Below are 17,382 nucleotides of genomic sequence, written 5' to 3' on the forward strand. Positions count from 1 at the left end.
CATCAGCAGGGACTTATATCCGGTCATATGTCTCGAACAACCACTATCGAGATACCAGATTTACTTGTTTTGAATGCCCTGCACAGTAGCTAAGAGATTAGTTCTTTTTAGGAACCCATCCAAGGATGGGTTCTGGAAGGGTCATCTTTGATGATCTCTTCCTGTCTGCTGGTTTGCTTGAAGAAGCAGCAGCAGATGGGGTTAGGGTTAGAGTACACCGGTTGGCTAAGTGAAACTTGCTGCCACATTTGTAGCATTTTCTCACATTTGGTATCGGTGACTGGTCATACACTGAGTAAATGGGTGCAGTAAGATCGGGTCGACTTTTGGTCACTGCCTCAATTAGCTGGTCAAGCTTGACTGTCATAATCTCAGTGATAGACAGCTCATCATTCAAGTCCACTTTTGCTTTTCCTTTAAGGGCAGCTTTCTTCTTAGAACCAGTACCATAGTCATGGCGTATTGCTTTGCCTTTATCATTTGATGAGCCAGCATGGGAAGTTACTGGCTTGTCTACTGTAGCTGATGAGTTAGAAGAAGTTTTACCTGCTGCCTTGGACTTGCCAGTATTTCGTTTGACTGGCTTGTCTACAGCTACTGGTTGACCAGTAAGTTTGTCATCAGCTGGCTCAGCACAATTGGAACTCGAACACGAAGGGGAATCAGTTGGTTTAATTACTCTTAGATTATTTTCAGTGATTTCTCTTTTAATATGGTCTTTCTTTTGGAGTCATGTAGTAGATGCTTGAGGGGTCAGTAGTCTCATCAATTGAGGTACTGGCTTCTCTTGCTCTAAATTCATCCTCTAAAATCTCTTTCATGGCAGGTGGTGGGGACACATCAGGTCTAACAAATTTATTTGTCAAGACCTTTTTACCCTTAACTATCTTGGCAAAAGTATTTGGCAAGACATCTTAAGGATCAGTTTCAAGAATTGGGTCCATGAAAGTAACTTCTGCAATAGCAGCAGCAGCATAGTCACCAGCAAAGAAAGCTTCAACTTGGGCAGGCACCTACTCGTTAACACACTTGGCTGCGCGTTGAGCAGAAGTACACCACGAAGCGACAACCTTTTTAAGATTATCCAGCTGGTTCTTGACTTCTGCTGCCTCAACGTGAAGAGATTTTAAAGCAAAGTTTTATTTTTCAAGTTTGGAAATATCATCTTTCAAGATTTTAATTTCATCAGTTTTGCTTTTAAGTTTCTCATTTAAAGATTTGTTGTCAGTTTTCAAAATTTCTTCACGTTTGCTGCCTCTACATAAGTCAACTCTTAGGTAGTCAAATATTTCGGCTTTTTCATCATCAGTATAAGTTCGAAAATTATCAACCTTATACATCAATTTAGTTTTCCATTGAGGTGAATCTCTTTTCTGATCAGCTTCCCTCATATCAGCCAAAAACTTACTACCATTATCATCCTCATCAGACTCCTTGACCTCCTTGGCCATTAAACACAACTTTTTATCAAAAGCATAACCAGCACCATCATCATCAGTATCACTATCAGAGGATGACGACGAGCTGGTCATCCCAATCATGATGCTCAGCAACTAGAACCTTTTCTGGCTTTTTACCCTTCTTATCAGTCTTAGCACTTTTCTTCATCTGAGCTTTCATAGCTTTGTACTTGTTCTTGTACTTATCAGCTTTTGATAAAGAGTTAGCATGTGAAGTTGAAGGTTTCCTGGACATGCATTCAGCAGCAAAATGTCCAACCTTTCCACAATTATAACACTCAGATTTAGGACCCTTGACTGACTTGCTGCTATACCTAGCACTCGGTTTCTTACTCCCTTTGTATGACTTGTTGGTTCTATTACGATTGAACCTTTTGAACTGCCTAGCCAGCAAAGCCATACCTTCAGCAAACCCTTCTACATCACTTTCATCATCACTTCTTTCTTCAGACCCAGTACCACTATCCACATCACTCTCAGCTGTCTCTTCTTCTGCCAACAACTTTTGAACCAGTAAAGCCTTTTGAGCTTTCTTTTTAGCAGCAACAATAAGAGCAGTATCATCTTTCTTAGAAGATTTTGAAGTGGTGGGGGCAGACCTAAAGTTTTCCTTCAAGTTAAGTTCAAATTTAGCCTCTGCTTTCTCATGGTTCCAAAGTGAACTGTAGAGAGAAGATATGTTAAAGTTCTTTAAGGTCTGAGTGGTTCTTAAGGGGTCAGTAGCAGATTTCTATTTAGTAGACAGTGAATCAATGAATTTGTTTACTTGTTCAAATTTAGTATAGGTGACATTCAAAGTGATCAGGTCTGCAATCAAGGAGTTAAACCTAATAAATATTTGCTTAAGGGTTTCATTCTTGTAGGCAAAGAACATTTCATATTCTCTTTTCAACGTAATCATTCTGTTTTGCCTTACTTCTCCCATGCCCTCATAGGTGACATCTAGATAGTCCAACATAAGCTTGGCATTTGCTTTTCCCCTAATCAGTTTGAACAGTGGGTTAGGCAAAGTTATAGCTAACAGGGTTCTGATTTTAGGGTCAAGTCCAACACAACATTTATCCTCAGCATCCCATCTAGAAGGAGTGAGAATAACCTCTCTGCCAGGGATAGTAGGAGTGTCAGCTGTAGCTGGAGCACTGCCAATAGTCTCAGTGGGAACAAATGGACCATCTGTGGCAATACCAGGCATGAGTGGGTCAATAGACTCAAGGTGAAGCATGAATCTTACCTTCCAAGTTTCATACTCATCTTCATCAAATTTGGGTGGTCTATTGGATGAGCCATTTTTAAAGTAAGCTGTATTTGAATATGCAGCCATGAGAGAATTCAGATCCAAGTTATTAATTATCAAGACTGAAGCTCTGATACAAGTTGTTGATCCCTTGATAACAATAGGAGTATTGTAGAGGGGGTGAATACAATTTCTTTTAATTAACTTAACAGTTAAACACGATTAGTATTCAAGCATGTAAATTAAATAGAGTCACAGGTAATTTTCAACGGTTATTCTTTATTGATTGAATCACAAAGAATCACAACTATCCTTGGCGGAATGATAGTTGGTTGATACATATTACCGAGAATATATTTAAGAGGTAAACTAAAAGCTATTACACGTTTTTGACTCTAAATAAATAAAACCCACACCACTAGTTGTTACAATAGTGGATACAACAATTTATAGTAGTCCTATTATCCGTGTAATGGTTCTATTGTCCACTGGTACATATGATGTCTGTACTTGTGGGGACAACTGCATCAGAGAGCATGCTCTCCTCTTTCCTCTTTGGTAGCTATTTGAAGGAACACCCCAATTCGGTTTGGCACCACTATTTGATTAAACAAATAGAAATTTGTGTTCCCTAGGTGTTGACAAAGTATAACCCATGTCTGCACATGCGTTAAACTTCTGCATTCCCAAGTGGTCTTGTAAGGTCACTTGTCAGCCGCCGACGCGTGTCCTTTTCTGTTCAACTTTGTCTTTGACTTCTGTTGAATAGTACAATTGATGTAGACCACTCGGGAAACTACTATGCTTATAATGGAGCATAGTTGTCTTGTGTAGTAAGCTGCATTCCAGCTGTGCTGGTTCTTCATTGTTGAGACACTTGATATTCTTGAACTGCTGAGTATACATCCTGTGCTGATTGAAGAACACTGTCTACCTTGTGCTGGTAGACTGAGCAGCAAACTACACTCGACACATCAATATCTGCTGTTTATACATAAACAAACTTGTGCTGGCTGCACATAACATTTTAGTGCAAATAAATTACAGTTTTGTCATAATTAAATCCTTAATTATTTTGGGGACTCAACAACTGGCCACTTCATCAATTTGATGTGAAAAATGATTCTATTCATGGTGAATTAAAAGAAGAAGTCTATATGGATGCTCCACCAGGATTCTCCAAAAACTTCAAAAATGGCGAAGCTTGTCGACTTAAGAAATCTTTATATGGGTTAAAACAATCCCCACGGGCTTGGTTTGGGAGATTTACTTTATTTATGAAAATATATGATTTCAAACAAAGTAACTCGGATCATACTCTCTTTTTTAAACGAAGAGGAAATTTAATTACATGCTTAATCATTTATGTTGATGATATGATAATAACAGGAAATGATAAAGAAGAAATTTCTAACCTAAAATTGAACTTATTTAAAGAATTTGAAATGAAAGACTTGGGCAGACTGAAATATTTTTTGGGGATTGAGGTATTACGATCCCAACAGGGATTATTTATCTGTCAAAAGAAGTATATTCTTGATTTTCTTGCAGAAACAGGTATGATTGATTGCAAACCTGCTGATACTCCTATGATTCCAAATCAAAAGCTGTATATGAAAGATGAAGCTGAACTTGCTGATAAAGGGAAATATCAAAGGATGCTAGGGAAACTCATCTGCCTCGCTCATACTCGTCCAGATATAGTACATGCAGTAGGAGTTGTGAGTCAATTCATGCATCAACCACAAGTTCACTACATGGAAGCTGTATTTAGAATCATCAGATACATAAAGAAAACAGCTGATCATGGAGTCGTCTTTAAAAGGAATGGACATCTAAAAAATTAGATTTACACGGATGCAAGTTGGGCTGGAGAAAAAGGAGAAAGAAAATCTACATCCGAATTCTTCACCATTGTTGGAGGTAATCTAGTAGCATGGAAAAGTAAGAAACAAAAGGTTGTCTCACTTTCAAGTGCAGAGTCAGAATTCAGAGGAATAGCAAAAGGAGTTGTCGAAGCCCTATGGATAAAGAAGTTGCTAACAGAAATTGGCTTTCCTCCAAAGGAAGCTATTCAGATCTTCTGCGACAATGAAGCAGCCATCGCCATCTCAGAAAATCCCGTCCAACACGACCGCACTAAACACGTGGAAGTTGATCGACATTTTATCCGAGAAAAATTAAATGATGAAATTATCTCTCTCCCATATATCAGATCAGAAGACCAACTAGCTGATATCCTCACAAAGTCAGTCAATGGAAGATCGTTTAGCGAAGTACTTGGCAAGTTGAATATTGGGAACCCCACTATTCAACTTGAGGGGGAGTGTTAGAATATAGCCATATCAAGAAGTCAATAAGTCAAATAACCAAATTTGGTTATTTGACTATTTGGGATCAGATTTTGTCCTCATTATTTCCCTTTATTACTCAAGTCACAAGGGTCAACAAGCAGACAAGGTTAACGGGTCAAAGCAACAAACAACCTGCGACATTTCCTCTTTAGTTAATAGGGGTTCCAAAAGCACAATTGGAGCCAACCTCTTTTAGGAAATAGCTGTTACAGTTTTCTTGTATATAACCTTGTTAGAATGTGTAACAAAAACCAATTCAATTTTGTATCAAATATTTATCTTAACAATTCAATACGAAAGATCAGTTTCATACATTCTATTTATCAATTCTTCAACATCTACATCATCAAGTAGTACATGACAACTTATTAATGCACACATGTAATAGTTATCAATAATGGTGGCGGATATAAGACCACCCATTTGTAATTATATTATATTATATTATATTATACTTATATCCTAAAAAATAAAGTACTGTTCATAGCTATTATATTTATTTAATTCGTTCAGTTAATTAAATATATATTACATATGGCCTTTTTTAAATATGTTCATGTAGTGCTTCCATGGCCATGCATGTGTTTGTGTATGCAAGGGGCAGAGGTTCAAATCTCTACCTCTACTTTTATTGAATTTTCTTTATTTTAACTTTAGGTATCCATTTTCTTTATTATATATTTTGACTACAACTTTTTTTAGGGAGGTAATCCTCACACTAATTTTTAATCCATGTATACTTTTGTCTTATAAATTCACAATTATTCCTCTAGATTAATCTAGGGAGTTTATATTATTATTGTAACTACAATTAAGAGTATTATAGATAATTAGGTATACATGAATCAAAAAATAGTGTGTGATGATCATCTCCTCTCTTTTTAACCTTTTATTTTTTAATTCGTCCTTCTACATTATCTTATTCATCTTTTACTAAAATCATAAGGTTTTTTTACCTTTCATATTATTTTTTTCAATTAAGTTTTACTCTTTAATTATGCTATTTCATTTTTAATGTTTATTTCTAATTTTTTACGTATTTTAATTGCAAATTAGATTAAATAATATCTTTGTAATTAACAAGTTTATCATTTTCTTTTACTTTAAAATTTTTAATTTTTTTCCCTATTTTCTTATGATAACATTAGGTTTGCGATTTTTTTATTTATAAGAGGTTAAGTAACAAAGCAAAGATCAATTACTACCATCAAACGTTAAAAAATAAAAAATGACAATCACATTGAAAAACACAAGGCAACCGCAGCAACGCGTGGTTAGCCTGATACCTCGTTGCTACTAAATCATAAGTTGATACAGGATTAATCTTCATGGCACAAACGGAATACATGAGCCTCTTAACCGGGCTTGGTGCCTTAGTCCAACAAAACCATTCTTTTTAAGCCCATTAAGATATTAACTTTAAGCCCACAGTGGCACAGTACTTCAAACGCATTATTATTTCATTTTATGTTCCATAAAAAATAAAAATTTATATGAATTAATCACTATGATCGAAATAATTATCTAAATTTGTTAGAACGATATTATTATGCTGGTATAAAAGTATATATCCAAGTGTGTTAGATTAGTTGGCCCAAGTAAATTGTGAACTTAGATATGTTGGTATTTAATTAAGTTTTAGAGTTATAAATGTATTCTATAAATTTGATTAATAATAAGTTATATTTGTTAGATTTCCTTTATTCAACATCATATTAAAGCACATCTAATCCAAAACCTAATCGAGGCCACCCCTTCAAATCCATCTAATTATATTCTTGTTCAACAATTTTAACCATCCAGTTTCTTCGTTAACTTCATGAGAGTGTCGTTTTGAATGGACCTTATACAAAAGTATCAAACCTTTAACCACCAGACTATAATTTGCAAATGATAAACATGTTAGAGAGAATGTGAGTAAAAGATGGCGTATTTTGTATAAATCTTGAAGTAATTTGTGTGTTTATTAATGTAAATGTTTTTTAACTTTTAAAGATGGAAAAATGATCTTTAAATGAAAGACGAATATGTAACGGCGCTGCCGAATATGTAACAGCTATAAGAGTGCTCCCAACAATGATATAATTCCTCCCTAGGACTATCTGCCACATCAGCGCCACATCACAGGACTAACCCATGACCAAAAATTACCAAAAATGACATACTTCCTCAAATAAATTGAGACCCACTATATTATTTAATTAAACAAGTTACAAGAATTTAGGCTTATAATACAGGTAAAATGAACATAATAATAAATACACTCCGTCCTGCAATCTGCTTGACAAAGAAAGGAAAAAGGGCGGAAAGACTGGGCGGCATCAAGGTGGAAGGCTGGGCGGTCAGCTGTCATCGGGGTGCTGCTGGGCGGAGAGGAGGAAGACTGCAATCACACAACAGCTGACATTTAATATAGTTTTTTGAATTTTCTGACAACACTTAGATGTTGTTAAGGTACATTAAATTCTTAAACTCTTGTAACAATTATATATTTAATTTAGAGTGATTGTCATGATATTGCACAAAAGTTTTCGAGCACCATAACGATAGAGGCTAGAACTTGTACTTTATTTTTTCCGTTTTTATCTTCAATACCGTTGGAGAGCTAACGTTTAAAAGCATGTTTACTTTCCATTTAATGATTTGTTTTTGTACAACTTTTATCACGTATGTGTCACTTAATCATAAAAATTGGTGGAAGACATGAAATTATACACCCCTTCCCGTTAAAAGGTAAACAGAAAGAGGACTTGGTACACAAAAAAATAAACAGTCTTCATAATGACAAACTACCAGATAAATCAACATAATACATTATACATTGGATGTAACTTGCATATATTATATGTCTATATTATAGCCGTAAACCAGTTTTGCAGGGTCTTTTTAATGAATAGCTTCTTCCTTGCTTGGAGTTTTTTGACTGCTTAGACCACCTCCTTTTGACAGATAGGGCAGTTCTGAGATCAAAATTCAAAGTAATATATAGAAACCAACATAAATGAGCTAATGACAATTTTTTCATCACTAGCAACAGCACAATTTTGATGAGAAAAAAGATGGTATCTTTGAATACCAACATACACAAGACTCAAGATCGTTTACCTTTTTGAGCTTCAACCAGTCACTGATGCACTTTGAATGATACTGATGCAAACAAGGCAATGTGATCAACCGTTCGCCAAAGCTGAACTCCGTTTGACATATCACACAGCTAAAACCACACAATCGTCATAAAGTGATTTTAGAATCGTTCTAAAACACAAAGTACTACAAACAAAACAATTAAATATTAGTGGGTCCCATTTTATATCCGCCAACCACCGACACACCAAGAACTAACGCACCCTTTGACGGATTCATCCCTATCTATGTTAAGCGTTGGCGCAACTAACCCACCCTTCACTCACGAAGGTAGTGAGTAGTCTTACCTGTTATATTATTATATAAAGTTACAAAATAAAGTTAAAAAAATGTAAAGATAAATGTCTAAAAATGTACGTACTTTTCTTCCTTCTTCTTATTCTTCGAGAACAATCGAGATCTATACTTGGAAGTTGGTAATTGAGAAATGCGGGACGCCGATACTCCTCTGTTTTCAATGCCAACTACTTCAGCTAATTGTAGTAATTCCTGTACAAGAAATAAAAAAATAATAATAAAAAAAAAACATCAAAAAGTTAAGAAACCGTGCAAAAAGATCAGTCATATTAACAATCTATTAAGTACCTCATATTGCATACTATCAAGATCAATGCTGTCTTGCATTGAACTCATGCTTGCAGCCTGTAAATGATCATTATTGTAGATAAAGCTTATTTGAACTAAAGTATAATGTGTTAATTACTTTTACATGTTGAACTTAAAAAGAAAAAGCACACAATATACCCTAGATGGAGTTGCTCCAGTACTATGTGTACTACCTGCAGAACATATTAAAGAAAAAAAAAAAGAGTTAACATGTTTGCAGATCCAAGATTTTCAAAACTGATAAGCAGTAATAACAACTTTTTTTTTCATAAACACCACTAGTAGAGCAACAATTACAAACATATATCATTTCATATCATACAAGCCTATATATGTTCATAAACCTCTTGAATATAGTCACTGTTAGATACAACAAATTTTAATCAGGTATGCACCACATTATTATAATTTTAATGTACTAAAACAACAAAAATTTCATTCCGGTTCTTAGTTTTACATTCGAAAATACTTCTTTTTTTGTTCAAATGTATAACGATTTGACCAACCGTTTGCAGTCCCACTGTGTTCAGTTATGATGAGATCATCAAATCCCTCCCCTAATTCCTGCAAAGATCTAGCCAAAGCTTCATCTATGGCTTCCTGTGTCATGACATCTTCACGTCGTGAAGATTCACCTTCATCGGCTAAAAGATGAATCAAATCGTTTATATCATCATCACGTTTATTCTTTTCAAATTCTTGAAACGATTGATACATGCTTGCCTGTGTGATATATTGAGCAAAAAGTTAAATCAAATAACATCCAAACATCTCATATTAATAATCTTAAAACTGAATTTAAAATTACCTGTTGCAAGAGAACCTCTTCATAACTAAGACCATCATCATTTGGATAAAACTTCATCAAATTTTCGGCAATTTCATCCGAAACTCCAGAATTCAAGTAATGATCATAAAGGGTCACACTTCTACTCATGATTGCTAGTTTAACAAGGGAAATTATGACAATACAACCGTATTAAATAAAAATTGATCAATAAAACAAAGTGATATGGTATAATATGAAATATGAAGTACAATCAAGTACCAGAAAATTACTTAAACTCTGTATATATGCTTCACAGTAGACTAATACAGGCACGATTGTAATAAGTGTGAGTGGGATATATATATATATATATATATATATATATATATATATATATATATATATATATATATATATATCTTCTATATTACTAATCCGGTAACATAAATCCACGTGGCGCAACCACGAAATACTTTTATCTCATAATTTTGAATTAAATAAATCCTTAATTTTCTACATATGACGCGTGTCCACAATCATCTATAATTAGCCACTGAATTAGGGTTAACAGTTTCATTCTCCTCTCATTATTTTACTGAGCATTTATCATCCAATTTAAACATCCGATTCAAAACCTTCAATTGGTTCGTTCAAAATTAAGGTTCACTAAATACCCAAATATTCTATCTCTACCTACATCCGATTACATCGAAGTATATGTTCATCATCTTTATCATCAAACAATGTTCATCATCATACATCCGATTTGAGGTGGTTGGACTCAAACCACCATCGTCGTCGCTTCTATAGCCGTCCTTGCGGCGGTCGATGCCTTAGGGTTTAATTCAAACGGTCGATACCTTATGCTTACGTTTTCAGATTCTAGCAGGAGGTTTAAGGTATTTCCATTTTTATATTCTGTTTTATGGTGATTTTATAGCTGTTTTCAGTTTTTTGCATTCTATTTTCTTATTTTCTTATGAAGAAATCAAACTGTTTTTCTAAATCAAATTTGATAGAATTTTCACTCATATTAAATTTGAAATTTTGTAGCGTATATGTCTAACGATTTGAATTAAACCCTTTTATATATGGATTTGTTTATCTTTCTGCACCTGATTATTTATTTATTTGGTCAATTTCATATCATTAAGTATGAAATTGTGTTTATAATAGTTATTATTAGAGATACTCAAAATCATTAAGTTAACTGTTTAATTTTTTTAATTCGTAGAATTTATATGAGTGAATGTGATAATCATCGATTTATGGTACCAATTATATGCATTTGATCTATTTTGGAGGTTTGTTTAATGGCTACGAATTCATTATTCAGTTTGTTTAAGATATGCTATTAAACTTTATGATTTTTCCTTTCAACTCAATGGTAGTAAAGGATCATATATTGGTTTGTGTTACATATTTTCATGTCGTGTATTGGTTGTTCATCTTCTTTAAAAGTAAATATAATAGATTTCAAAAATTGGCAGGTTGTTATTCCACATTGAGGCATGGAATGCATAGAAAGCTAGAGTTGTAGATAATCTATCAATGGAGTTTCATACAAAAGGTATTCAGCTTTCATATAATAGTTTTATAATTGTGTACTTTCAGTCATCTAAAGAAAAATTAATGTAGACAACCGATGATAATACTAAACATAAAATGGGTGATATCATTTTAACACTTGCATAAAGATCTAATTAGCATACTTCCATGTAATGTCAACCATCAACTAGGTTTAACAGATCCAAATGAGATGAATGTATAGTATGTTGTGTCCAATTTTAGCTTCTGCAAATTGTTCAAGTACCAAATTTTTAGATACAAAGTTACTTAGTTTATGTTTAGTTGAACTGAAGTAAAAATTGTTGGACCATAATTAGTGTTTTTGCATCCTGAAGTTAAAACATGTTGACGATTTTTTACAAAATATGAACTTAACAAGCTATGTAGTCACCATAATTGAACCATTTATGTTGTTTTTCAACACAGTATGCAGTCATATAGTTGGACCATTAGCATTAGCATATCAAAACATAAAAGAGGTTGAAACTATTTTTTGAAATTTTTTTACTATTTTGACTTTTTTGACTTTATTTATTTTTTTACTAATTTTTAACTTGATAATTGACTGTTAATGACTGCATTAGTATTAGCATTATTAGAATTAGCATATCACAACATAAAAGAGGTTGAAACTTTTTTTTTTATTACTATTTTGACTTATTTCACTAATTTTGCACTTGATAATTGACTGTTATTGACTGCATTAGCATTAGCATATCACAACATAAAAGAGGCTGAAACTGTCTTTTCAATTATTATTTTTTTTTTTTTACCTTTTTGACTAATCTTGAACTTGATAATTGACTGTTTTTGACTGCATTACGATTAACATTATCACTAAAAAATCACAATAGAAAAGGTTGAAACTGATTTTTAAGTTTTTTTTTCTTACTATTTTTCCTTTTTGAAGGCGAGTAGATTCGTACAGTGATGGGAAGAAATCAGGAGAGACATGGAGTTACGGATGGGATGTTTAGGCATAGAACAGCTAAAGGAATGCTTTTTTCTCATAATTAGTGGTTTAGCATCCTGAAGTTAAAACATGTTGACCATTTTTTACAAAATATGAACTTAACAAGCTATGTAGTCACCATAATTGAACCATTTATGTTGTTTTTCAACACATTATGCAGTCATTCAGTTGGACCATTAACATTAGCATATTACAACATAAAAGAGGTTGAAACTATTTTTTGATTTTTTTTTTTTTTACTATTTTGACCTTTTGGACTTTTTTACTAATTTTTAACTTGATAATTGACTGTTATTGACTGCATTATTAGTATTAGCATTATTAGAATTAGCATATCACAACATAAAAGAGGTTGAAACTTTTTTTTTTTTTTTTTTTTTTTACTATTTTGACTTATTTCACTAATTTTGAACTTGATAATTGACTGCATTAGCATTAGCATTAGCATATCACAACATAAAAGAGGCTTAAACTGTCTTTTCAGTTTCTTTTTTTTTTTTTTTCTTTCATTTTTGACTAATCCTGAACTTGATAATTGACTGTTTTTGACTGCATTACGATTAGCATTATTACTAAAAAATCACAATAGAAAAGGTTGAAACTGATTTTTGAGGGTTTTTTTTTTTTTTTTACTATTTTTCCTTTTTGAAGGCGAGTAGATTCGTACAGTGATGGGAAGAAATCAGGAGAGACATGGAGTTACGGCTGGGATGTTTAGGCATAGAACAGCTAAAGGAATGCTACTTTCAGTCATATATGGGTGATCTGGAATGAAAGGTATAAATGCTATATCAGTTAGTTGCTAATTGTTTTACAATTAGTTATTAGATTAGTTCTCATAATTGGTGTTGTAATGTAATTTAGTTTGTGGAAAGAGGTCGACTTTATCTTTTGAGTTTGGGGTCGAGTGAAGTTTTTTTTTCCTTTTCTTTAACTTTTCTTTGTTCTTCTCTACTCTTGTGAACTTATGATAATTATGAATATGTTATATGTTATGTTTGACTATTAAAAAGGTCAAATTATTTTTAATCAATATTCTCTGTTTTCAAGGTTCGTGTCAACGGGTTCCAAGAAACACCATTGTACAAGTTTCTTGGCGCCAAGAATGGGGGATTTTGAGGGTCTGGTATCATATGGAACTTCATCAAGTTTCTTGTGGTTCAAACCATGCATTATCTGACTAATCAGGTTTGATTTTAATATACTGCACGTTTTTCATGAACTCCTATAATAATAAACTGATGTATTAGATCGATTATGATGTTTCACTAGAATTAGACATTTTTGACTTTCTATTATAGCAATATCTGATGAAGTCTTAGCACGATTACTGAGCTACACAATATGGGCTCTCACCATATATGGTTTTACCAAAAAACTTTATTCTTATGCAGATGAACTTCATGGGTCACACTAATATGACGTGGCTATTTGACTATTATTCGACTTATTTCGATGCAGCAAACTTTTGTTTTTTATGTTACAAGATGGAAGTCACAAGATGAAAGAGCCAACGCCCTTCATGATGAAAAGCAATACCGGTTAACACCGAGCTTGACTGCAAGTCGGTGAGTCCAACCCAAATCGAGGTCTGACATGATTGCAACAGGTGGATTGTGATGGTTTTGAAACCAATATTTAATAGGGTTATGAAGATCACTAAAAGCAACCATCAAGGCACAAAAACGTCAACCCGGTAAGTAATTGGCATTTTCAATACTGGTAGGGATGGCGGGGTTCGGCGGTAGAGGGAGGACATGGGTGGTGATGGTGGTCGGATGGGCCGAAAGTTGTGGGTTTTAATAGGGTGACTTTTTGTGCGGGATTAGAATGGTGATTTATTAAGATGGACTTATCACTTTTGACATGAATGTTGATATGCAACTTATATAATTACACATCTGAATATATATGCTGAAACTTATAAATCAAATATTAGTAACATCAATATTATTCTGGACATATAAGTAATTTATTGCACAAGTTTAACTTATGCACCACTGACTTCTAATCTTTTGAGATAAAAAATAGGTTAGGTTTAACTCTCAGCAACCCAGTGCTATTTTAACCCAGACATCTAAGAGTTTAAAGAATCAATCAACGAGTAAGTAAATATCAAACTATCAAAAAATACATAAATCTTGTGATCTAAGATAGCTTTAACCTAATGTTTAGTCACATCTATATCCATGTGATGTCCTTTTAAGCACACATATCTTTTCTTTTTAAACAGCCGTGCAACGTACAGGCTCAAAACACCACAAATTCATTAACCTTTGCGTTTGATTACAGCTATGCAACATACATCCAAGTTCTATCCTAATCTTCCAGATGAGTTGGCTTGAACACAATTGAATGGGGTGTGTTTCGAAATTTCATTCAATGTAGTTAACATGTATTACACATTTTCTCTTATATTCTTATTTATTGTAATTTTGATCTTCATTTTGTTCAGACGATGCAGTATGCGATACAACTTGTGGTTCATTTGGAGTGATCTGTTATAGAGGCAATTATTATATATCAAGAACATTTTGAAGGATAAAGAGCAAGATGAATGCACTCTTCTTAGTTAAACACTATTGAGAGTGACATTAAAAAAACCACTACGATGTGAATGAACCTGTAAGCTCACTTGTATGATCTTTCATTTATGCTAATCTCTTTCATTTTACTTAAATTCTAATAAACTTACCTTTCAATATCATGCTGAATTAAATAGTTTTATTTGTTGTGTGGTCGTTGTTTAGTCATATTTGGATATTTTTGTAGGGTTCTTGGTCTTATAATTTTGATCTTACAATGGTCGTTTAATTAAGTATGATCTGCTGTCCATCAATTTTATATGTATTTTCCTTCTACTTGATAGAACATATGCATCCTAATATTGAAATGCTATTGTTATCAATCAAAATATCGAAATTTTGGTATCGTTTAATTTATGATCTTAGATCACTGATTGTATGAATGCGTTGGGTAATTTTGAAGGCTAAAAGTAGAACCTTATCAAAGGAGGGTATGTGCTTAATCTCTTACTCTTTAATCTTTATAGAGTTGCTTCATTACTTCACTCATCTTTTATGTTAACTCTTTTTATTTTGTTATTTTTATCGGTTCTATTGTGATTAGTAATATATGTAGGGTCATTATTATTGTACTCCGTATCACTTAAGCCGCATATGTACATTTTCAGGTTGGTTAATTTCTCATTATCATTATGTTTAACTAATTAATGATTGCAGACATGGGAGATATGCTTTGATTTGAGAATGATCAAGGTTGAGATACAGATGCTCTTAGTTGGGTTTCAAGAGTTATTGAGATATACAATTTCATCAGTAGATTAGAACTTGCAACTTTGAATATAAGGTTAATATTCACCAACGTCAATCGTTTACCTATATATTCACCAAATTTATAGTTCGCTTTATTTTTAAAAGCTCATGTATCGTTCTTACTTCTTATAATACATATACAATATTTAACAATATATGATCGTTTACAATACTCATCATTTCAATACATTTACTTTCGGTACCACTGTTATTAATACTTAAGGGTTTCTTAATTATAATTGTATACTACAACTATTCAGTCTCAATAATAACATTATTTCATATATAAGTTTAAAAACCAATAATGTTTGCGGATGAGTTCCCGTGCAACGCACGAGCTCATAAATCTAGTATATATATATATATATATATATATATATATATATATATATATATATATATATATATATATATATATATCTGCAAGTAAACTACAACATTTGATTATTTTTACCTTCAGAATCAGAGTTGTGTCTTTAAACAAAAAGTTTCATAAATTATAAAATTTGGAATTATTGTGAATAAAATTTGAAAATATCCATACAATTATAATTGCATTACTACCTCCCTGCCATTTTGTCTGTGGACTATTAAATTGGGACGGAGGGAGTATTACTAATGGGCCATAATTTCAATAATATATTTTTTATATAAATATACTAAAATATTAAGATAAAGATGATACTGTTCATAAATGGTCTACTGATTTCATGATTTACCAATATAATTTCATGGCTTTTATTTGTCATTAAAATGATATCTGGGTTTGCATAGTTGTAATTCATAATTTATACGGAGATCCAACACAATGACACAAATAAAAAAATAAAAAAACATAAACATTGAGAACAGATCAAGAAGGGCACATTATTAGGTATTAAAGAAATATAAATAAGGAGTGTCTTGTAGATTGAGGATTGAGGAATATAGTAATAGAATCTTGTAAAATTCAAGAAAACATGTGAAATAAAGATTTTACCTTTGATGATGAAGATACAGAATAATTATATAATAATTAATTATTATTAAGGCAAGAACAGGGACTGGTTTTTGTGAACTGTGCAGTTCACCGCCAAAGGATAGCTTTTTTTAGGGGTACAAAAGAGTGTTGTATTTTATTTTAGTGGAGAAAAGAGGGGAGTGTGAGTGACTGAGTGTGTGTGTGTGTTTTTTTTTTCCCATCTCTATGTAAATTACAGTATGTCTTTTGTCCTTTGTCCTTTGGTCCACCCTACAATAATCTATATCTACATGTTATAGTATCTCGTTAATACTCCATCCGTTCCAAATCTATTATTCCCAGACAAAAACACGTAGTTTAAGAAAAAGTATCCGACACATATACTTTTTCATTAACTTTTCAGTCTTACCATTTTCTTTTTACCTATCTTTTTTGTCCTACATGAATAAAGTAGGGGTACCAAAAACTTTTATCGCATTATTCTTATCCATTTACAGAAGTGGACAATTAATTTGATATGGAATACTGGACTATAGATTTGGGACGAAAAGAGTATATAGTATAAGGAGATTGTTTAAAAGTCATATAACTTTAGAGTAATTGCTAGTTTAAATTACATAAATAACCATTACGTATAAGATTTCCATACATAGTACATCTTAACGATACTTTTTAGGGATGTCGTTAAAATAATCTTATTTTTAATTGAGAAGTTTATATTTCTAGAAAGAAAAAAAAATTCTAACGATGGTCTTTAGAGTTATTTATAATGTGCATAAAGATGTTGTACATAATAATCATATATTGATTTTATAATGACGAGTCTTAAATTGTACGATATTTTTAAACACCTTAAATATGACACTAAAAACTATCATCAGAAAAATCCTTACTGTACATGAAAAATGGTTTTTAAAATCAAACTCATCAATTAATGTATTTTTTAAATAATAAACTTTATGCAGTTATACAATGAT

The 17,382-nt window shown here is 32.5% G+C and overlaps 1 protein-coding gene and 1 long non-coding RNA gene across 4 annotated transcripts; one reads left to right on the forward strand and one right to left on the reverse strand.

The window, feature by feature from the left end:
• Positions 1-7,727: 7,727 nt before the first annotated feature.
• On the reverse strand, positions 7,728-16,598 carry LOC139892972 (E3 ubiquitin ligase BIG BROTHER-related-like). The gene is made up of 8 exons (XM_071876102.1): positions 16,424-16,598; positions 9,607-9,740; positions 9,305-9,521; positions 8,937-8,971; positions 8,778-8,834; positions 8,554-8,681; positions 8,154-8,268; positions 7,728-8,008 (listed from the first exon to the last, which is right to left on the reverse strand). The coding sequence occupies exons 2-8, from the start codon at positions 9,733-9,735 to the stop codon at positions 7,976-7,978; spliced, it is 714 nt and encodes a 237-aa protein (XP_071732203.1). The 5' UTR covers positions 9,736-9,740; positions 16,424-16,598; the 3' UTR covers positions 7,728-7,975.
• Positions 10,240-15,432, forward strand: LOC139892971 (uncharacterized). 3 transcript variants are annotated; one of them, XR_011774296.1, is made up of 8 exons: positions 10,243-10,466; positions 11,058-11,137; positions 12,761-12,886; positions 13,160-13,297; positions 13,504-13,805; positions 14,402-14,469; positions 14,565-14,734; positions 15,352-15,432. It is a non-coding gene; the product is annotated as an uncharacterized lncRNA (long non-coding RNA). The 3 variants fall into 3 exon arrangements; XR_011774297.1 differs by lacking the exon at positions 15,352-15,432 and having other exon boundaries at positions 10,240-10,466; positions 13,571-13,805; positions 14,565-15,198; XR_011774295.1 differs by lacking the exon at positions 15,352-15,432 and having other exon boundaries at positions 10,244-10,466; positions 14,565-15,196.
• Positions 16,599-17,382: the final 784 nt, after the last annotated feature.

This window comes from Rutidosis leptorrhynchoides, chromosome 2 (assembly GCF_046630445.1).
Source record: "Rutidosis leptorrhynchoides isolate AG116_Rl617_1_P2 chromosome 2, CSIRO_AGI_Rlap_v1, whole genome shotgun sequence".
NCBI classification, from domain to species: domain Eukaryota; kingdom Viridiplantae; phylum Streptophyta; class Magnoliopsida; order Asterales; family Asteraceae; genus Rutidosis; species Rutidosis leptorrhynchoides.

Bases quoted from the DNA above. Each gene is read 5' to 3' on its own strand.
- LOC139892972 (XM_071876102.1), bottom strand. From the start codon at position 9,735: ATGAGTAGAAGTGTGACCCTTTATGATCATTACTTGAATTCTGGAGTT. The intron at 8,835-8,936 runs GTATATTGTGTG...GATCATTTACAG, and splicing joins CTGGAGCAACTCCATCTAGG to GCTGCAAGCATGAGTTCAAT. The intron at 8,269-8,553 runs GTACGTACATTT...ACGATTGTGTGG, and splicing joins AATAAGAAGAAGGAAGAAAA to TTTTAGCTGTGTGATATGTC.